Source organism: Microtus oregoni, unplaced genomic scaffold (genome assembly GCF_018167655.1).
Source record: "Microtus oregoni isolate MIOR12 unplaced genomic scaffold, Mior012 000012F_ref0000307, whole genome shotgun sequence".
In the NCBI taxonomy this organism is placed as follows: Eukaryota; Metazoa; Chordata; class Mammalia; order Rodentia; family Cricetidae; genus Microtus; species Microtus oregoni.
The window spans coordinates 23,452,843-23,476,624 of NW_024543071.1; the positions used below are offsets into that span (position 1 = coordinate 23,452,843).

Here is a 23,782-nt window from a genome sequence, read left to right on the forward strand (position 1 = left end):
TCCGTTTTCTTCCACCAGGTCTTTGTCAATCATTTCTATATGAAGTAATATTTTCCTCTTTAGGACAGATAAAGTTGTTGTCCTTGACAGTTACTCTGACATCTACTCATACACTACTTTGTATTGTAACTTAAATATTAATATATGCTATATATCTTGTTTCCCCAAACACACCAAAGCCTCTGAGGGCAGCTGCAAGCCTCAGTCTTTAATGAGTTAAGTACTACTAGCAGTAGACACATTATAGGACGATAATTAAAAAGCTGGGCTCTTTGAGTGCTTGGCTAGAATGAGACTCTGGTCTTGGTCACCTTTTTCATTCATATACTCGATTTCAGTCTGACTCTACAAACACACAAACATCTTCCAAATTTACATTTCCACCCCTAACTTCTCCTCAAACTTCAGACTCATATCTGCCCAGATGAAAGTGTGATGGGCATTAATCTTCACTTTATTCAAAAGAGAATTCCTAACCCACTTCCCCCAAAGCTGCTTTTTCCATACTCTTCCTCATCTTAGTAAACTCCACTTAATTATTTCTCAGACAAAAAAACCCTGAAATTGTTCCTGGCTTTTTTTCTCCCGCTTCTAACCACAGATGATTTAGCACAGGTATATCAGATCTATGGTCCAGGACAGTGATGAATGCAGCCCAACAAATGTGTAAATGACAGCATCGTATCACAGTGTCAAAAGGCTGACAGGCTGCTGAGATGCTCAGCAGGTGACTCTGTCTGCGACCAAGCCTGACAAACTGAGTTGGATCCCCAGAACCCAAATGGCAGAAGAATAGAACCAATTCCCACAAACTGTTCTCTGACCTCCCCGACTATGCCATGGAGCACATACATACATGCACACACACAGCATGTGTATTTACATACATACACATAAAAATAAATAATGTTTTGTTTTGTTTAAGTTGGCCACCTCTGATCTAGCAAGCCTAATACATGCACTGATATCACCCTAGTCTAAGCCAGCAACACGCTCTGCTTTAAATTATTGCCAACTGCTTCCTACTGGTATGACCCTGCCTTGCCTCCACCTTCCAGCATCTTCCCAACTGTAGACACATGATGCATAATGGAGATGATCTTATTAACATAAGAGATCTCATATTCAAATCATTTATTCTTGCAACAGCCCTGTAAAGCTCTATACAGTTCTGCTGCATGTTACCTCCCTGCCCTCACTTCCTACTATCTAATCTCCATTTTACTATATTCTGTGCCGGCAACACTGGTTTTTTTTCTTTTTCAAAAAAAATTATTTATGTACTTTTTTAGGTATGAGTGTTCTGTCTGCAAGCAGGCCAGAGAGAGCTAAGGATTCCATTACAGATGGTTGTGAGCCACCATGTGGTTGCTGGGGACTGAACTCAGAACCTTTGGAAGAGCAGCCAGTGCTCTTAACTGCTGAGCCTTCTTCTCCAGTCCCATCTTTGTAAATTCTTAAACACATCAAGTCCATTCCTGCCCTGTGCCCTGCAAATGTGTGTTCCCATACAATCTGTCTCCCTCACCTCCTCCAGGTTTCTGGGGAAAAGGAGGGGGGAGAAGAACTGAAGGAGAAGGGGGAAGGAGTGGGGAAAGGGAAGTGCAAGAGGAAGGACAGGAAGTAGAAGAGGGTATTAGGTCACCCAAGTCTGTCAAAGACTGCTCTCTCTGGGTTTAATTGAAAATCTCACATCTTAAGAAACCCCTTTGGTACAAGCAACCAAAACAATCGGCCACCTATTTTGATTCAAGGTTCATGGGCTATGAGAGATGCATTTGAGTTCAATGTTGTATAGTTAGTCTCATGTAGGAGAGTTCACAGTTCAGACTGCAGGAACTGAGGAGACGGCTCAGTCGTCAAAGCACTTGTCATAAAAGCACAAGGACTGGAGTTGGGATCCCCAGAACCCATGTAAGATGCTGGGGGTATGCAGTACAGTCGGGAGAGCTGCTTATGTCTTAGTTAGTGATGGTGGTAATAAAAATACCGAGCGCTTACTACATGGTCAGTGCTTCTCACACAGGCCCTCATTAAGTATTCGCCACACATCCATAGCACACTCTGCTAGCAGCCCAGTTTTCAAATGCACTTGGGGAAGATTAACACATAAGTCTAAAGTCACATAAATAACACAGTTAAGATTTAATCCCAAATCTACCTGATCTAGAATAATTTAAAAAATATTGCATTATGAGAGTTTCCAGTGAGCAGCAGTAAGCAGCACATGGACTGTGGATGGGAGCACTGGCCCGAGCAGTCACATAGATCACCTTTGGAGGCCAGTGATTGATAATGACTCAGCAGGGGATCCCTATGTGCACTGCTGCACCCAGCAGGTGAAATCAAGATGGGCAGGAAGAGGGATGGGAACTGAGGCATGGCTAATCGTTAGGCAGTAAGTTACAAATGCAACAAAATGAGGAGCAAGACATGAGGGGGAAACACTGACGTCCCTCTGTGCTTCTCTGAAACGCAATTTTCCTTGAACAATCAAGGTTACTCTTTGAAACTGATTTACAGGGAAGGAAAGCCTCTAACCCTAGGTCGATTACTATGTTGCCTTAAAATATTAGTAGAAGTTATATTACTATTCTAAAGTTTTAAGTGACATACAGTTTAACAAAATTTTTTTTATTTTCCCCAGGATTTCTAATATCTAGTGAAAAGCCTAACCAAGCTCCTACAAACACACTTATTCATAAATATGACAGACTAGCAAGACAGAACCTGAAAAAACTGGTAAATGCTATACTACTCCACGTGAACTAAGGTGGTACCTTTTCAAAAAGACTTTTATGTGAGCTGTGTTTTACTTGCACGTATGTTTGTGCACCATGTGAACGCAGAGGCCCTAGAGTCCAGAAGATGACATCAGACTCCCTGGAACTCAAGTTACAGACAGTTATAAGCTGCCATGTGAGTGGTAGGAACCGAACCGAGGTCCCCAGAAGAACAGCCCCTGCTCTTAATCCCTGAGCCATCTCTCCTGCCCATTAAGGTGGTACCTTAGTCCTCCACACACTAACAGCAATGTCAAGGTAAAAGTTTAGTCAGGGAACAGGAAGGCAGAAGACAGTGGCCAGTGGCCTGCCTGCCTCTGTGGCCAACGGGCCACATCATGATGAGCAAGCATGTTATGGTGGAGAAATGGGAGAGGAAGAGAAGCAGAGTGGTTCATGTGCTATGGAGAAAAGTGGAACTGGTGGTGAGGAACAGGACGATGGGAGTGGCCTGCGCTGCCACCTGAGGCCACGTGATGTCTGTGTCTGTGCTGCCACTGAGGGCCATGTCTGAGTCCACGGCCCTACTGCAACTGGGGACTGTGTTGAAGTTCATGACCATGTCTGGATGACATGGTCTGGACTGCGGCCTAAGCCCATGTTGATGTCTGAGGACCTTATTAAGCAGGCCCACACCTCACTGGCCCTGGGAGGGTTAGCCCCACCCTCTCACCTGCCTGGGTGGGGAGATGAGAGAGGAGGCAGAAGGGGGCAGAAAGGGAGAGGGGGTCCTGCCCTCGCTGGTCACCACACTCAGAAAAGCTGACCCTGGCCCTTGTCATTTGTAGTATGAGGTGGTGGCACAGGAGCAGGAGAGTTAGCCTTGATGGTGGAGGGGGAGGGCAGAATGGGAGAGCTGGCCCTGCAGCTCACCTGAGGGGATGGTCCTAGAGGAGGCCCAGGCTGACCAACCCAGCTACCAACCAGGCCCACATCCAAGGTTCTGAGTCCCTAGTATCTACCCCTATATCTACTCCCCAACAGCCACCCCATCTATGAGCTGCAGGGGCACATGATGGGGCTGGTCCTGCAGAACCATAACTGTAGGATCTATCTCCATGACTCAAGGCAACTAGCAAGAGTAGTTTCAGTGAGGGTCCAGTATTGATAGCGTAGCAGAAGCCAGAGGTCTTGAACCAGACCAACAACTCACTGCAAGGAACATCTGTAACTAAAGCTGTCTGGGCAAAAGGGTCCACTGTGCGGCACACCACAGCTCCCAATGCCACTAAGGTGAACTAATGTGTGATGGAAGGCGGCCAAACAGAGGAGCAAGTGGGGGTTTGGCTGTTGTTGTTTTTGGTTTTTGGTTTTTGTTTGTTTGGTTTGTTTTGTTTGAAACAGGGTTTTTCTGTGTAGCTTTGGAGCCTTTCCTGGAACTCACTCTGTAGACCAGGCTGGCCTTGAACTCACAGAGATCCACAAGTCCCTGCCTCCTGAGTGTCCTGAGTGCTGGAATTAAAGGTGTGCACTACCATTGCCCAGCCTTGGGTTTTATTTTGCTTTTTTGACTATTTTTCTTTTCTTTTCTTTTTTTAGGAGGGAGGCTACAAGGGTAGAAGGCAGAAATGGGGGAACTGGGAAATGAGAAGACCTGGGGTGCATCATGGGAAATTTCCAAAGAATCAATTTTTTAAAAAAAAAAAATATGTTTAAAAAAAGTTCAGCCACCGTTCCAAATGCTTAGCACAAAAGTCTTCTGACAAGATTCTATGCTACATAACAACAATGAAAGCACGTGATTTGCAACAAAAACACATAACATAAACTACACTGAACATCTTATTCCCATATTTTAATTTTAGCAACTAAGAATGCACAAAGCCTCTTAAACATGACTTAACTATTTAAAGCTACAGTCCATCTTATCTTCTCATATCTCATACAACAAAGCTGAGTGTTCAGTTATAAGCTAGTCTGGCACATCTGGTTATCTAATATTATGAGGCTTTTGGATTTAAACAGATGCCTTTTTAAATTACTTGTATAGGGCTCCACCTAGTGGCGGAAAATACGACTCTGGGGAGGTAATGATGCTGGTACATCGTGAAGATTCTAAATGTTAAAATGGATGAAGTAGAAACTGATGCGTTTATTATCAACTGTACTCTGCTAAATCAAGAGACCAGTGTTCTGATAGATACACACATTTCATTCTGCAAATGAACGGAGTTAGTAATATTTCATAGTTTTTTTTTTTTTTTTTTGCTTTGGTTTTTCGAGACAGGGTTTTTCTGTGGAACAGCCCTGGCTGTCCTAGAACTAGCTTTGTAGGCCAAGCTGGCCCTCAAGCACTGGATTAAAGGCAAACACCACCACTGCCTGGCATATTTCATAGCTTTATTTTGGTAATGAAAAAGTATTTCTGATAAAAAAATTAATTCCCAAGAAATGTAAAAAAGAACTTTCATCTCTGGTAATTAGAATTTTTTAATCAAAGAGCACATATCTTCATAACTATTTCAACACTTTTTCTTTCACTGTGTCTTCATTATAAAGAGTATAATATACACCACAATATCTGAGAATAAAATAAAATATATTGGTTCCCAAAACGTATTTTTTCTCTAAAACATTTAAACTTTGAGAAAAATTGATGTAATCTCAAAGCTTTTAATTCTCGACTTCACATATTTCCTATTTTTACTGAAAAAACTATAGTTTCTTTTCCAAATAAAATAAGCATTTTCCCTCTATTCCAGAATGCTTCATTAAAATCTTGCCTCTTTAAAATGTTCCTATGAAGACTATTTTAAATGTAACTACAAAAATACTGATTAAAAATTTCCAAAATCTATTAAACCATCCTTCAACCTATCCAATATATATTAACAACAGATTCAAAAAAGATTTAAAAAGGAGTTTTAAGTCAGTAAGTTTAAAAACTCGCGAAGCTGTTATCAATAATCATATGGCAACTGAAAAGGCAAGATTTTAAGATACTTCCTTAAACAAAAGACCATAATTATGACAGCTCTTGCAGAATGGGACATACATTAAGTATCCAGTCAGTAAATGGGCACAGTTGCATAGCAAAATGTGAGCTAAGGTGTGTGCGTGTGCATGCGTGCATGAGTGCATGCAGGAAGCTACATTCTGGTATTCTATTTGTTACAACCTGAGTGACCATTTTGTTTCTAGTTACATTTTTCATTCTTGGCTATTACAGATTGAGGATATAATTCGGTCTTCCAGTGATGCTATCTCTTCAGAAGCAGTTCAAAATCCACCTGAGACCCTGCAGCTGGGGCCAGAGATGGACCTGAGAACTACAGACCTTTTTAGATATGCTTAAAGCTCTGGATTTCCAAAACAACTTGTAAGGAACAGTGAGGTAAAACATTACTCAAAGATACTGAAGGAGATGCCATGTGGGAGAAAGGCCCTTTATTTTTAAAAAAAATTACATAATTCATAATTATTTTCTTTTAAACAAAATAGATTCCAACTAACTTAGATGAATAAAACATTTGCTCAAGAAACAACTTAATTTTGGGGAAAATTCCATTCCAAGGATGCCTTATCCTACACAAGCTTCGATTCATATCTTACAGTTCTTTTCAGTTTCAGCTCAAGATGGCTATACTAGATAACTCTCCAATTACATGGAACTTCCCCAGGCCTTCTACACAAAGTCTATACTATCTTTTTATTCATATATCACATCAAATTTATTTAGTATGTTTCTGTTGTTTGGTTTGTTTTGTTTTTCAAGTAAGGGTTTCTCCATGTAACAGCTCTGTCTGTCTGTCTCACTCTGTAGACCAAACTGGCCTCTATAGCATGAATTCTAATTGGTAGTAATAATAAAAAACCCAGAGTCAGATATAGGGGTTAATGCTGAAGATCAGAGAAGCAGAACGGCCAGCCACCAGAGTGTTCTTTTACCTCTACCAATGCTAAGACCGAAGATGAGATCTTGTCCTCAGACTGCATCTCCCAAACCTCAGACTGCACTGTCTCCACCAAACCTCAGACTGCACTGTCTCCTGTCTCCTCCCACTTTATATTCCTCTCTCAGCCCAGCCATATCACTCCTGTCTCCACCTCCCTAGTGCTGGGATTAAAGGCATGAGAACCCAAGTTCTGGGATCACCTTTGTGTGAGCTCTGTTTCTCTTTTAGACAGATTCAATCTTGTGTAGCTCAGGGTAGCCACGAACTAACAGAGATTTCTCTGTTCTGTCTCCTGAGTGCTGGGATTAAAGGTGTGTCTACCACTCCCTGGCCTCTAGTGGCTTAGCTCTGCACTCTGATAAGGCAAGCTTTATTTGTTAAAACATAAACAAAATATCACTACAGGCCTCGAACTCAGAGATTTGCCTGCGTCTGCCTCCAGAGAACACCACCACCTCCCAGCCTATTTAGTATATTTTTATTTTCTCAGTTCCTTGAGAACTGATGATGTATTTCATGTTTACCCACAAGTGTGCAGATAAGAATCAGTCACTAAGCCGGGCGGTGGTGGCGCACGCCTTTAATCCCAGCACTTGTGAGGCAGAGGCAGGTGGATCTCTGTGAGTTCGAGACCAGCCTGGTCTACAAGAGCTAGTTCCAGGACAGGCTCCAAAACCACAGAGAAACCCTGTCTCGAAAAACCAAAAAAAAAAAAAAAAAAAAAGAATCAGTCACTAAGCCAGAGAGTGGTAGCGCACACCTTTAATCCTAGCACCTGGGAGGCAGAGGTGAGTGCACCTCTGTGAGTTCCAGGTGAGCGTGGTCAACAGATCTAGTTCAGGACAGCCAGGGCTGTTACACAGAGAAACCTGTCTCAAAAAAAAAAAAGAACAGTCACTAGAGGGCACTCTTCACCAACAACAGCTCTCAGCAATCTTAAAACTGCATCAATATAAGTGCATCTCATGCAACCTAACATGTGAGTAGTATAAAACCAAAATAAAATAAAAATAAGCTTTTTCCTTTGTTTGGATTTTTTTTTGGTTTTTCAATACAGGGTCTCTCTTTGTAACCCTGGCTGTCCTAGAGCTATGTAGACAAAAATGACCTCAAACTAACATAGATCTACCTTCCTCTGGAATGCTGGATTAAAGGTATATACCATAACCGGTTATTTTTCTTTTTAAAGCTATTTTATCTTGTTACTCATTACTTTAAAATAAGTATTTAAAATAGTGAAACAGAACTATAAAACAACAAAAACTCTCCAATCTCAAGCTTCTATGAGTGATCAGCACGGCACAGGATAAACCTTTATCTATTACACACTTACACACTACCTGAACTTTCATGATCATTAATGTACTGAAAGAATACACATAAAAACAATTTTATTGCAGTTGGGATGTAATTTATGAGAGAAGAATAAATTAATAAAAATAATTTTACTATCAAAGTCAGTATTTGAGTTAAAATACATAAAGTATGTGTATTATATATACCAAAAGCTGATACGAAGTCAACAGTAACTCTTTAATTAAACTAACTGAATATCAAACTACTCCTTATTTTCTACATCAACATTCAATACCTACAAATAGATTACTTTATGATGTATTCATGTTAGTGTTGTGTGCAGATGATGCTAAAATCATGGATTAGTAAAGTAAGTTAGCCAGTGTACTTCATCTTTATGTATTTACTGTGATGTGTGTGTGTGCACTCACATGCACCTGCGCCATGGTGTACACGCAGAGGCCAGAGAACAAGCTGGGGGAGCGGGTTCTCTCCAGGAACCATGTGGATTCCAGGAACTGAACTCAGGTCAGAAGGTTTGGCAGCAAGCTCCTTATCCAGCTGAGCCATCTTGTTAGCCAATTTGTACAACGACATCAGGAAGCACCACGTGGTAATGTAGAAATAAGGCCCTAAAGCCCAGATGAAATGGGTAGACTACAGGAGAACAGTGCTCCAAATGCCCAGGACTGCAATGCTGATGACGATGCCATCAAGCTTTCCACTTGCTTTCCCCCCAGATCATCTGTAATATTGCACTGCTACAATATAACAACAACAATAATAATCAAGATTAAGGCATCCTACAATCGATTGGGTATCCAGACCCAATGGGGTATCCTCTGGCTTCAGAGTCACTGAGAGTCCCTTAGAACTTTAGGGGGCTGGGGCGAGAAAACACAAGACCAAATTTCTTTGTCAGAGAATCCTGGAAAAGACCTGTTGTTTACAAAACACCCATTCTTTGTATATTTACCCACGAAATGGTATATCTAGTTTGCTACAGTGCTCTTAAAAGCTTCCTAAGGGGGCTAGTGCCACAGCTCAAAGGTTAAGAGCCCTTGCTGCTCTTACAGAGGACCCAGGTTTGACTCCCAGCACCTCATGGTAGCTCACAACTACCCATAACTCCAGTCCTACAAAATCCCAGACCCTTTTCTGAACCTCGCAGCACCAAGCATACACATGGTGCACATACAAACACACAGGCTAAACACACAAAGATAAAATTAATAAATCTAATAAAATAATTTAATGCTTTATAAGATAACAGCAATGTGATTCAAGTTCAGTTAAAATTTGAAATATTCAAAAATATTCAAATATTTTTTTATAATAGAGCTAACACACCTCACCCTCTTTAAGGGTAAGAGGTGCTGGGTTTGTCCCCTATAGCACTGGAATATGGACACACATCATAAGGGATTATCTGGCTTGCCTAAGCACTATGAAGAAGCAAAGGCCAAAAATGAAGGAGTATTTTCCTAAGTTTCTGATGTTGAATTTGATTTGCCATGTTTTCCACCGCGTGTAATTCCACTTGTAATTTGTTCTCGCTAACAGTATCCCATCCCGTGTATAGGAAACATTAGTTAACATTAGTTAACATTACTTCCTGTAATGAGTTGACACTCATAGGCCTGGCATTAGCACTCTCTAACGCTGGCTAATAGCGCAGTACGCGCACTAATGAACATCCTCTATGGGAGAGCTGAGGGTGTAATCAGCCAAAGCAGACTTCCAATAGACTTCCTCCTTCCTGTTTTCACATTCCTGACCAAAAGATGTCCCTTCCTGTTGACTTTTGGAGTACCTGGTAAAATACAAAGGGTGAGAAATGCAAGCACCAACAGGTACCATTTTATTGGTCCTCGAAAATAAACAATTGCTAAAATCATGTTTTATTTTAAAATCTTGCAGCAATTAAGTAGATTAATGCATGTGGATAGAGATGGCTCTAGAACAGTTTAGAAATTTATCAAAAATATCAGGCTGTCTGGGGCAGACAGACCTAATATGAACTTTGCCAATGGTTGAACTTAATGCTTTGCCAAAATCCCTCACAGGAACACTATTTTATAATTAAGAAGAATTGTGCTGCAACTAAGAAAGAGCTGGCTTCTCAGCACAACAGCAAAAGAACACATAAACCCAAGACAGGACAAAAAAAAAAAATAAGTCACTTTGTAATGCTAAAAATTGCAAGTGGAGTAGTATATTTATTTTTCAAAACAAAAATGTAATACTGATATCTACATACCCCTAAACAGGAACAAATTTTCACAAAACAAAGACTAGAATCTCTTTAAACCCCACTATTTAAAACTGTTGTGTCAATAGAGAAAATACAAAGTTCAAATAGCAAAATTTCTCTGAAACAGTAATAAGGAGAGATCCAGACATACGGACACAGCTAGGGCAAGATCAGCCATGAAATAAAACCACTGGAGAAAAACCTATAGCAGCAGATAATTGTACCAACTAAGCAGAGGGTCCAAATTCAAAACGTCCCAAGGTAAAGAAAGAAGGACTCATCAAGCAGAAGAGTAGAAAGGAACGTCAGGAAATCAGTGGCACTAACAAAACCAAAGGCAGGCTTCAAAATTAACAGATTGAGGCTAGGGAGTACTCTATTGGTCAAGTGCTTGCCTTGAAAACACTGCAACCTGAGTTTGCTCCTCAGAAGCCATGTTTAAAAAGCCGGCATGTGGGTGCACTCTTGTAATCTAGGGGCAGAAGGCAGGACAGGTGCATTCCTGGGGCTAGCTGGCCACCCACGTCAGCCTGATTGACAAGTCACAGGAAAAAGGTACAGAGCCTGAAGAACAAGAGCCAACGTTGTCCTCTGACCTCCATATGCACATGCACACATACATACAAACATGCAAAATGCACACACATAAATCAATGGCAAGCAGGCCATTACCCTGAGTGTGTATGTGTTTGTGTGTATGTGTGTGTATGAGGGAGTGTCAGTGATTGAAGTTACAACTACCCAAAACTAGAGCTGACGAAATGCCATCAAAACAAAACAAATTATTAAATCATAAAATTATATTTAACTCCGAAGTATTTGATAAACTTGAATAGATGGATAATTTAATAAAATATAACTAATTGACCACTTAGGAACAGAAAGTCTCAGATTGATTACTGCAAAGAAACAGAAAGAAGGAAAAAATGGCTTCATGAAAGCATCAGACCCGAGCTGATCCTTTCAAGGTCTTGCTCGACCTGTGGAGGTGAGGGTTAGTTAATGTTTATGCAAAGCACAGAAACTGAAGGAGAGCTTCAGTTTTGTTTTATGAAACAGACACTGCATTGCCTGTAAGACAGTCCCAAGAAAGCAAGCAGACCAACCTCACCTTACAAAGACAAAACATTCTGAAAAGCACACAACACAACAACTCCCAAACAGGGAGTGAAGACCACCACCATCGAGCAGTTAATTATTCTGCAATGGCAGGAATGTTTCCTTAATGGGAAATTCACCATCAATGCAGCCACTGTTGAAGCAAGACAAAAGTCAGATGACTATTCCCAAAGGTGCAGAAAAGCACAGAACGAAAGTTAGTCTTTTTGTTAAACATTCCCCTAGCCCCAAAGCCAGAGCTGCCCTGGGGAGGGCCACTAGCAGCTTTCCTCGGGCGGGCGCAGGGGACAAAAGAGGTGCTGACACTGCATGTAAGGAGGCTCCAACCCAAAGCGCTCAGGACCAAAGGCATCTGCTATCTGCATCCTTCAGAGTTTGAGAAGCTTGCACATACACAGACAATGCAGCTTAGGGAAGGAGACGTGAAATGCATTTAGACTTCTTTACACTGCCTACACAGAGCCGAACCGTAATTTGGCACACTATTTTTGGTAACTGAACATAAAACAAATCATGGTGTGGGATTTCCCCCTTGTGGCATTATGTTGGTGCTCAAAAAGTCTCTGACTTGGGGGCATTTTGGAGACAGATGTTTCCGATTAGAAATACTCACCCTGTACTGTGTTCAACTTGTGCATTACACTTAAGTCAGAAAAGAAAAAAATGAACTTAAGTTTTAAGAAATGAGAAGAAAAAAGTAAAAGTTTTTCGAAATGCATTATTTATTATGGGTTGAATCTGAAATGTCCCCCACAGGCCAACGTTTTGAGCAGTATTCCCTAGATGGCTGGTGAGATGGCTCTGTGAGTAAGGTGCTTGCTGCAAAAGCCTGACAGTCTGGACTCCATCCCTGACGCCCACATAAAGGCAGGAGAGACAACCACCATGTCCTCTGACCTCCACACATGCCACAGCACATGCACCCACCTCCCATGCCCAATAGTAAACAACAGCAGTTTATAGGGGCGGGGCCTAATTGGCCTTCTAGGGGATATCTGCTTCCCACCTCACTTTCTGGTCCTGCAGGATGGGAGGAGCCTGTACACACTCCTGCAGTAGTGAACTGAGCAGCTCTGCCTTGCCTTCCTTGCCATAATGCCCTAAAATCCCCAAAACCATGAGCTAAAATCAATCTTCCCATTAGTTGTTTTCAATAATGTGTGTGTGTTGGTTATAGCAACACAAAACTAACATACACACACACACCCCAAAGCCTGTGGTGGTTTAAATGAGAAATATCCTCCATTGACTTCTGCATTTGAATATTTGATCCCCGTTGATGGTGTTGTTCGGGGAGGAGCAGCCTTGCTGGAGGAAGTACATGGGGGGGGGGGGGGTCTGGGGGCTACAGCCTTGTACTACTTACTATTCTCTGTCTTTGTTTCCTGTGAGTGGGTAAAGCATGATCACCCAGCTTCCTGCGCTCACAGCCAATCCGTGCCTTCCCTGCCATGAGGACTCTATCCCTCTGGAACCATAAGCTAAAATAAAGCCTTTCTTCCTTAAATTGATTTATTTTATCACAGGAATAGAAAAAACTAATACAAAACCCAATAGAATTAATGGGGAAAACTTAACAATTTAACTGCAAATGATAAAACTTTAAGGTAATAGTCAAAAAGTTGGCATCCGGGGCTGAGGGTGTAGCTCACTGACAGAGCATTTGCCAAGCTTGCACAAGGCACTGGGTAGCGAGAAAGACCACCAGTATTTGTAGAGGGAGTGTGTGTGTACACGTGTTACTCAGGTGTCACTATAAAGAACTATCAGAATAAAAAGGTTTATTCTGGCTCACTGAATAAAGGAGGCCACTGTTTGGGCTTGTGGCAAAGCAGCACACTGCCAGGAAACATGGAAGAGCACAACTCCTCTCCTCCTCAGCCAGACAGCAAAGAGGAAGAGGCTGAAGACCCACAGCACCCTCCGAGGGCATGTCCCCAGTGACCCAAGAACCGCTCACTACAGCCCTATGATGGCTATTCTTGGTTGTGAACACAACTACATCTGGAATTAACAAAAACCCAAGTGCCTGGGCACACCTGTGAGGGATTCTTTCTTAATCATTTGAAGTGGGAAGAATCACTTCTAAACCGGATCTTTGAGATGGGAAGATCCATCCACCTCTAATTCGGGCCACACCTCCTGCTGACAGCCTGCTGGAAGAAAGAGGCTTGCCTGCTCTCTCTTTTCACACTTATTCTCCCTAGCAAGTCCATTCCTTCACTGGCATTAGAGCCTACTTCTTTAAGATCCAAAGTATAATGCAGACTAGCTGAGACATCCAGTCTAGTGTACTAACTAAATACTAGATTCTTGCATCTCCACTGGCAGACAAGCACTGTTGGACCAGCTGGAGGACAGCCCGTAAGTCACTGCAAAAAATCCCTTTCTCTCTACATATAGATTTATTTTGTAAGTTCTGTTCCTGGAGAGAACCCTAACACACCCCACCTCCTAAAGAACACCACTTTCCAAAAGAACCAGCCTAAGAATAAAGCCTTCTACAAAGAAGCTAAACCACAGTAATATGTGCATATTTGTATGTGTATAAGACCAATTACAAAACATAAGAATCAATTAAAATAAGAAAAAAAATCAAATCCAGTCATAATGCTACTTAATGATGGGACTATGTTCTTCATCTCTCTACCCCTCTATCCCTCCTTCTCACCCTTTCCAACACTCTCTCCCTCCCTTGCTTGTTTTCTTTTCTGGTGGTACTAGGGACCAAACTCAGGGCCTCAATGCATATTAAACAAATACTCTATCATTGGGTTACATCCCCAATTCACAGGCTATGTTCTAAGAAATGCACTGTTAGACATTGAGTGAACACTGCAGACTGTATTTACACAAAACCAGGTGTCAGAGCCTACTACACCTCTAGCTATATAGATCTTGTCCCACTGGAAGGTCTTAGGGAGCAATAATATGCACAGAGCGGTGATCTCCTACACAACAAGGCAACAAGGCCTTCAGGACCTAAAACTGTCTTACAGCTAACTTTACACAGAAAAAGCAGAATCTAAAATGGTGATTTGGGGGCCAGAGATATGGCTCAGGGGTTATGAGTGTTTATGGCTCATCCAGAGGACCCAGGTTCAGTTCCTCACAATAGCCTAGTAACTCCCGTTCCTGGGGATCTAACACCCTCTTCTGGCCTAGGGCCGACAAGCACCTGCATTCATGTGGTACATTAAACTGAGGCATACACATACACATAAATAAAAAATATTTTTTAAAATAAAATAATTTTCAAAAGTATAAACAATAAACCACTAAACACCCTCTTAAAAAGTATACAGTTGGCCGGGTGTGGTGGCTCACACCTTTAATATCAACACTTAGAGGAGACCGAGGCAGGCAGATTTCTGTGAGATGGAGGCCAGCCAAGTCTACAGAGCAAGGTTCAGGACAGTCAAGATTGGCTGTTACACAGAAAAACCCTGTCTTGAAAAAACAAAACAAAAAGCATACAATTGTACAAGCTTTACTTTTATATGGGCAGCAGCATAGCAGATCTCTTCACCACAGGCGCACCACAAATATGACATTGGTACACGTGCTATGACATGTGCTATGACGTCACCACAACTATGACATAACTAACAGAAATTTTCCAACTCCACTACAATCTTATGGGACCACCATCATATATGAAATCTATCATTGATCAAAATGTCTCTAAAAGGTACAAGACTACAATTACCCACCTAATCTTAAGAGTTCTAAAATTTATTAATGGAATACTTTCAAATAGTATTATGTTCTTGGCTAGACAGTCTTAAAGTTACCAAGATGTATGTTCTCCCTAACTAATCTATAAACTAAACTGTAATAAAACACCTTCAAGATTTTGGGGTTTTTTTTTTTCCTTTGGAGGGGGGTTGGAGACAGGGTTTCTCTGTAGCTTTGGTAACTGTTTTGGAACTAGCTCTTGTGGACCAGGCTGGCCTCAAACTCACAGAGATCCATCTGCCTCTGCCTCCAGAATGCTGGGATTAAAGGTGTGCGCCACCACTACCTGGCACTTTCAAGTTTTTTTTTAAGAGTTAGACAAGTTCATTACAAAGTTCACTTGAAGAATAAACTAGAAGTACCAGGAAACACCTTTAAAAGAAAAAATGAGTAACAAGGTAGAGATAGCCCAATCAGATTGAACAAACAACAAAGGCTCCATAATTAAAGGGTCTGTTACAGGATGGGACCAGACATAAAACATTAACAGAACAGAGAAACCACAGTTGGTCCCACTGAATGCAGCTATAAAAATTCAGTACTTGATCTCGACAATGTGGAAAAGTCAATGTGGAAAAGAAAATCTACTTTTTAAATAATTAATATTAAGCTATCTGGATTACATATAAAAAGGGATAAAATCCTTATACCATATCTCAGGAATATGCTACAAGAATCAAATGTAAAAGTAAAAATAAAATCATATAAGTATCAAAAGAAAACAGAGATGAAGTTCCTTACAAGAGGATAGACTTTTATACTATTACAAAATCCAGAAGCAAAAAGGGGAAAAAATTATTTGTATTTTAATAAAAAAATACATAGGGAAAAAATTAACCATAAGCAAACAACAACAACAAAAAATGTTCCCAACTAATGTAATAAATTTTCTTGACTTTGGCTTAAGTTTAGTTTTGTTTATGATTTCTTTTTAATATTTAGTAATTTTTTTCTTTGACAAGTTTATATATACATACACACACATACATATACATACATATATATATATATGTATATATAATTCTTATTTCTCTGTTTGTGGCAGGTTGAAAGAAAATGGCCCCCAAAGAGAGTGGCACTATTAGGAGTTGTAGCCCTGTTGGAGTAGGTGTGGTCTTGTTGGAGGAAATGTGTCACTATGGGAGTGAGCTTTGAGGTATTATATATGTTCAAACCACGCCAACAGTCTCAGATCACTTCCTGTTGCCTGTGCAAGATACAGAACTCTCAGCTCCCTCTCCAGCACATGTCTGTCTACATGCTACCATGTTCCACCATGACGATAATGGACTAAACCTCTGAAACTGTAAGACACCCAATAAAATGTTTTCCTTTATAAGAGCTGCCACGGGCATGGTGTCTCTTCACAGCAATAGAAACCCCCACCTTAGTTAGTCTTAACACTGTTATTCCCGCTCCTCTTTTCAGGTCCCTTTCCCACAGCTATGCCTCTTTGTTTTGTTCTGTGACTCTCTGACTTCACCCAGTATGGTCTCTGTGGCCACAGGTTTGGAACTATCCACTGAAGCCTGGTGGGCTCCCCATCTGGCACATACTGAAGGTTCTGACTGTCCTTCTCCCAGAATCTATCAGTAGCTAACAGTACAGCAGGGATAGGTCAGAGTTCCACTATCCCGTCCCCATCCATGACTGGCTGTTGATGCGCCCAGCCTCGTGCAGGTCCAACCACAGCTGCTATAAGATCGTGCTTGCATCAGCTGTGTCAAGTCCTCGAGGCAGCATCTCCTCCCAATTCTTCTCCCTAACTTCAGGCTCTGACAGTCTTTCCACTCCATCCTCCACAATGTTTCCTGAGCTTTAGAATGGGTAGTACATGTGCCCCATTCAGGGCCGAGCACGAAACTATCGATCATTCTAAGCGTCGTGAGCACTCATCATTCACCAACAGTCACTCCTGAGAGAAGCTTCTCTGATGAAGGATGAGGGGAGCGTGTGTCTGTCAGCATACTTAGGATGCACCTTGGGGCCATGTCAATTTAGCTCAGCCACTGTAGTGAAGTTCCCAGCAGGAAGTTTTACTAAGTAAGGTGACCCAGACCAAGAGAACAAACCCACAGTCTCTGATAAATGGATCCTAGCTTTGGATCTTTAGTATGCATTTAACTTGAAGTGCTTGTACAAACCAAAAAATAAAAAATTTAAAAATAAAAAAAAAACTAGAAAGGCCCCACTGTGTGTTGGGGGGGGGGGTCAAAGGGAGAGCAGCCAGTAGAACATAGATGGTTTGAAAAGAGAGGGAACACTGAGGGTGGATGGGTTCAATTATGAATGGGGGTTGAGAGACAGGGGAGAAGAGGGAACAGGGAAAGAGGGTTAGGTGAACTGAAGGATACATGAAAAGCCATATCTAAGCCAATTTTTAAAAATGAATAAAAACAGTTTAAGAGAGAAGTCTGTATGGCTAGATAACACTGTTCCTAGAATCCACTGTTTATCAGAGAAAACCCCAATACTAGAGATGGGGTGTCTCTATATAGTCAGGGAGGCCCCAGAAGACCCCAAAACAACACAGGCTATTCCCATTCCTCTTGAGTTCCCATCAGACCTAGACAATAAGACTGTGCTGCTTAAGACACCCTGGGTACAAACTATATAGACTACAACCTGGAACTGAATTGGAAGATTCCTCCCTGCCAGAAGGCGCAATGCAGGCTGCTAGGGAATATAAAACATTGATAGTCTCTACCAGAACCCTGCAAACTGCAATGCCAACCTGCCATAAATGTCCCTATGGTGCAGTGGTGGCACAGTGTTGTGGGGGTAACCAACTGCTCTCAGCTTGGATTTGGGGCTGCTTCACAGGAGGGAATGGATACATGTGTGGTACTGTAAACATAGTCACACACAAAAGTTTCTGGAAAATTTTGAAAGTGTTACTATGGAGTTTTTGTTTGTTTGTTTGTTTGTTTGTTTACTTGCTTGCTTTTAACCAAATTGGGTCCTTTTTCCTCTCAGAATTATAGAACCAGTAACAAGACCAAGCACCAACTGAGAAGCAAAAGAGATTTTATTCTTGATCAAGAATGGGAGACACAGGAAACAGACTTGAAAGTCGGTTTCTCAGCATGTTGGGAGTCAGGAGAAACGGGGGGAAGGAGTAAAGAGAATGGGCTGCCTAATAAAAGGAAAGAGCAATCATGCCGTTTCTGAGAAGGAGCAGATACTTCTCAGAATTTGGTTAAAGATTTTCTATCCACCAAGGGCCCAGGTCTGATGTCTGTCTGAATCAGTACTCTGTTTGCTCCATGTATATATGATGTATATGGAGGGGGGGGGGATAATGTATACACTGGTGTGTGTGTGTGTGTGTGTGTGTGTACACACCTGTGTGGATTCTGGAGATCAACGTCATGTGTCTTCCTTAATTGTTCTCCACCTTAGTTTCTGAGACTTTATCTGTCCTGAACCTGGAGTTGAACAATTTCGTAATATAAACTCAAGTCCCCATGCTTATCCGACAAGCACTTTGCTAAGCCATCTCTTCAACCCCTGGACCAATAACTTCTTCTCTCTATTTCTCTCGTGTCTCTTGAATGAAGTTACTGAAACAAGTTTATCATCAGATAGGTTTTACCTCTCACTGTGTCTGTAAAATGGCTTATCTTAGAGGGCACTGATAATTTATAAAGTCCCAGACCTAAGGAGCACTGTTCTAGCTTGCTTACTGATATAAGCAAGTGTTAAAACAAGTGGAAAGCCATGCTCACCAGTCAACACCTTTAACCCCAGCATTCAGAAGACTTACATAGCAGGCACCATAGAAGTTCAGAACTAGCCTGACCATAAATATCTCAAAAAAAAAAAACAAAAAAAAAGTAAGTCACTTACTGGACTATTTGAAATTCCAAGAAAATAAGAAAATTGGACTTTAACTACATTAAATGTACTGGTTGTAAAAAAAAAAAATCAAAAATTTTTCCTACCCAAAATTAACTCAAAAATGCCTAAATGCTCAATCTTACACGACAGTAGAACTTTGGCAAACAACCCTAGTTTGACAATTTATTTATAAAATTGGCTATTTCTTATTTTTGATCATTTTATTCAACTAAGATTTTCCTATCAATTTACTTGCTGACCAAATAAGTTAGCATTACTCTAACAGTATTAAGATGATGAAAAAGGCAAGTTTATGCTCAAATAAATGAGTCATTTCTTTTTAATATGTCTAAAAATAATTGCCAAGATCTTCAAGTAACTTTAAAAGCTAGATATTTAATTAATAATCATTCAATCATCTGGTTGTTAAGTACAACAGAATCCTAGAAGACTAACTACCAAACACAACTAAATTATATATTTTTGTCTCCTTTTCCTATGTCCTGCAGAGGCTTTATTTCTGTACAGCTCATGCAAGTGTTCATGTCTCCGCTTTGTGAAGAGTGTGAAGGATGTTTGTAGCTACAGGAGCCCATGTGCTCATCAGCTCTACTGCCCGACTGTAGCATTACCCCAGTAGTTTTCATATGAAACATATTCATTGGGCAAAAGTTGAAATTATAACCAGTCGTTTAAAAGCATACTAGAAAAATAGTGACAGAGAATACAACTGTGCTTTTGTGTGTTTTTAACGTGTTGTTTTTTTTTTTTTATTTTCGAGACAGGGTTTCTCTGTAGTTTTTGGTGCCTGTCCTGGAACTAGCTCTTGTAGACCAGGCTGGCCTCGAACTCACAGAGATCCACCTGCCTCTGCCTCCTGAGTGCTGGGATTAAAGGAGTACACCACCACCGCCCGGCTTTTTAATGTGTTTTTTCCAGAGTTGATGGCCAATCTTTGTAATCTCAACATTCAGAAAGCTGATGGAAGAGGACTATAGTGAGTTCCAGGCTGGTCTGGGCTGCATAGTAAGTATGAGGGAGGGAAAATAAAAAGAATTCTCAATTTTTTTTTTGTTCTCGTTCACACTCTAAAAACTTACAGAAAAGTCCACAAAGCTTTTGCTTATATGGATTACAGCTGACAATATTACTGCATTAAAAATTAAAATGAGGAGCAACAAGATGGCTCAGTATGTAAAAGTACTTGCTGCACAAGCCTAACAGGAATCCAAATAAACTCTGTGAGTTTCACATGTACACCATGGCATGTGCCCATGCACGCCAAGCAAACACACACACACATTCACACACACACATACACACGTTCACACATGGGGGCACATCATATACACACAGAAGCATAATAATAAGTTACACTTAAGTTTTAAAAAAATCAAGCCATGTCAGGACATGCTAACACACACTGTAATCCCAGCATTCAGAAGACAGGAACAGAATAATTACTTGAGCCCAAGAAGTTGGAGACTATCCTCAGTAACACAGTGAGACACCCTCATCAAAGGGAAAGAAAGAGGGGGAGGGGAAGGAAGGAGGGAGATGAAATCAAATAGAAAAAGAACTTTTTATAGAATTGGATCATTTATTCTGAAAAGTAAGAACTGCCATGACAGGCTCTGTGTAAGCTGGAGAACCAGAACCAGGAACACAATTCTGGGGAAATCAGGCCTGGGAACCCCAGGGACGCCTATGAGTCCAAGAGTACAGAAGGATTCCAGAAGCTCCAGTATCCAAAGACAGAGGATCCATGCCCCAGCACAAGAAGAAGGAATTCAGGGGCTGGAGAGAAAGCTCTGTTGCTAAGAGCACCAGCTGCTTTTCCTAGGTTCAATTCTCAGAACCCACACAATGACTCACAACTGTCTGTAACTCCAGCTCCAGAAGAATCGACACCCTCAGCACCAGGCTCACATTTAGTGCACGTAGGAAAAACACTCATTCACATAAAATAAAATTAAAATAACTTCAAAAGAGAGGGAGAACTCAGGTTTTCTCTGCTATCTCATCCTGTTAGACCCTCCTCAGATCACTAGATGAGGTATACACATATCGGTGAGGTAGAAAGAACTGAGGGAGGCTACAGCAGGAATCACAACCCTATCAATAATCCAGTTCTTAAATAAGAGAAAATCTGAAGCAACATTGACATCCAGTAAAGCCATACGGTAGGCCCTTGCCGTCACGAGATTATTCTCTAGTGTACGTCAAGGTGTTTGAGTATCTCCCCCAACCATCCTAAGTGGGTAAACGTGGGAAAGAAGAGAACTGGACACTAGTGTTTCATTTGTTTTGAGTTAAAACCATTGTTTGGGTGGTGCAAGCCTATAACCCCAGCAGTTGGGAAATAGGCAAAACATCCTACAAATTCAGGACTGGCCTGGTCTATTTACAAGCTCAATACACACTCAAGCTACCCAGTCATTTCGTCTCAAATCAGCAACAACAACAAAAATCTCCTAATCTGAGTTAGACAAAATATAATTTAAAACTTGACCAGGAATGGTGGCACAAACCTTTAATGTCAACACATAAGAGATAGATCTTTATGCGTTCAAGGCCAGCCTGGTCTACACCGCGAGTCCTAGGATAGCCAGCACAATATAGTGATACAGTCTCAAAAAATTTTTTAAAGCTGCTGACTTTTACAGCCTCTGTTATGGGGTGATGGCCAGTCCTGGTGTCTGAGTCATTCCTTGGTTTGCAGCCTCCTGAAGACCAGGAGTAATACAACAATATAAGGACTCACTGTCCATTCCACCTTCATTGGCTGGGCAACTACCAAAATCAAAAGGAAATTTTCTGGTCCGTGGCAAATAAAAGCAGTACTGAATCACAAATCAATTGCTTCATGAACATGTTAAGGAATGGCTGTCCCTCTATGAGACTAAAGAGGTCCTTCAGTAGAATCTAGATATCACCAACTTTTCTTGGAGTCTGATTCATATTTTACTATATGTAAAGTTTGGTGAAAGCATTCATATAAATAAATAAAGAGAAGGTACTGATGAGGCCTTCCCATAGCATGGCATAACTTTGTATAATAAAAGCTTGGAGGTAGTGACACAGCAGAGAACAGGCACGGTCTCTCATGTTCTGGCTTTCTGGGCATCTCAACACTCCTTCCACTCTACAAACATGGAAACAAGGCCAAGGGGGTTAAATGATTTTTGCTGTCATAGTGGCAGGTCTACGGGAAAGAAAATACACCAGATGAACTGGCTCATTGGGGTAAAGTGAATTTGCAACTCAAACTGACTTCGTTTTATCGACACTTAACGTCGAGAAAACAGAGTTCTATTTCCAGGAAGTATATCCTGAAGAAAGACTACTGAAAAGGCACAATCCGTCTCAAATTCCCTAAATGAACAAGTTCATTCATCCTAACTGCGAAAGAAGAGACTTTAATTCTTGGAGAGTGTGTAGCCCAGTGTTAATGCTTCTGTATCGGTACCAGCTAACATTCTATTGGGACAGCAAGCATCCCGTCTGGTACGGAATATTCATTACCTGGTACTATTCCTAAAGAGGATGGCTTAGGACCCATTTTAAAACAAACCGAAAATTTAATGCAAAATTAACCAAATATTTGCTTGTCAATAAGTAAAAGCTTCCTGTCCCAAGAACATCATCACCCCAGCGTGAACCCTAGCCTTCGGCTCCTCCCCTGCAGCCCACGCTCGCGTCTCGCCCGAGGAGAAGGGTGCTGCAACCGGGAGAAAATGCTGGCGTCTCCCGCTCGATTTCAGTTCTCCCACGCCTGGGGTAGTCAGGGCGCCTGGGTTTCCTCCAGAGCGCAGGTTGGCACCCGGGCCAGTCACGCCGGCCGCCGGCAGGTGACCTTCGTCCCCAGCAGAGCCGACAGCATCGCCGCCGACACAGCGCTCGGGGTCAGGGCCTCGGCGCCTCAAGGCCCCAGGCTGGGGCGGCTCCCCGGGTCACAGACACCCCAGCAGCCACACCCACAGGCGGCGCGGTGACAGGTGCCCGGGCCCTCCGGGTCCCGCAGCCCGCGAGCGCCCGCCCCCGCGCGCACCACCTGTCGGGCCGACGCGCGCGCGCACCCGGCAGCAGACGCCCCGCCCTGCTCCTAAGGAGTCCCTTGACCAGGGCGACACGAAAGCCCGGGCGGACGAAAGCTTTACCGGAGGGTGGGCCCTACGCAGGCGGTGTCTGTGCTTTCGATCTCCTGCAGGATCCGCTCGTGCTCCGGGACCGTGCCCAGAGCCTCGCCGCTCTCCGCCATCTTGGCTGGAAGCGGAGGCGCCGGCCAGGCGCGGAGTCGCGCACCACAGGAGCGAGCGGCAGGTGGCGCAAGCGCGGCGAGACGCTGAGGGGCGGGGCTTAGGGTGAGGGGGCGGAGCCTGGCCGGGTGGGGCGCAGAGGGTGGGGCCTGCCCCTAGAGAGGTAGCGCTGACCCTGGGGGACCAGACCACCGCCTCCAGTTTTCCTCGCGACCCGCCCCTGGTTAGCTAGAGACATATATTAGTGTAGTACTTTCCAGATCCCCAGCTGAACGCTGCAGGGACCGTATGTATCAATGCAGAGGTGTCCCTTAGTCATACTCTGTAATAGAAGCTACCAGAGCGCCTGATGGGCTTTAAAATAGTGGGGAGTCAGAGAAAGGCAAATACTCTCATGAAAATCAAAACTGAGTGGGTCGTTGAGATTTATTTTAGAAACGAACAAAATTCTATATCATGACTGTTCTGAATAGATCGTGTCCTCTGCCTGATGCAAGTTCACCGAGGTTAGTCATATTGTACATAAACTATTAAACATCAGGAAAAAAAGAGAATGAGACAAAGGCACTTGCTGACAGGATAAAAAAGAGGCCTAAG

The 23,782-nt window shown here is 42.2% G+C and overlaps 1 protein-coding gene across 1 annotated transcript in view; it reads right to left on the reverse strand.

Moving 5' to 3' along the window:
• The window catches only part of Exoc6 (exocyst complex component 6), a 140,422-nt gene extending 117,189 nt beyond the window's left edge, over positions 1-23,233 (reverse strand). Inside the window, exon 1 of the mRNA XM_041661774.1 lies at positions 23,087-23,233. Within this exon, the coding sequence (XP_041517708.1) occupies positions 23,087-23,187 (101 nt within the window). The 5' untranslated portion in view covers positions 23,188-23,233. The remainder of the gene's footprint in view (positions 1-23,086) is intronic.
• Between the last annotated feature and the right edge of the window lie 549 nt (positions 23,234-23,782).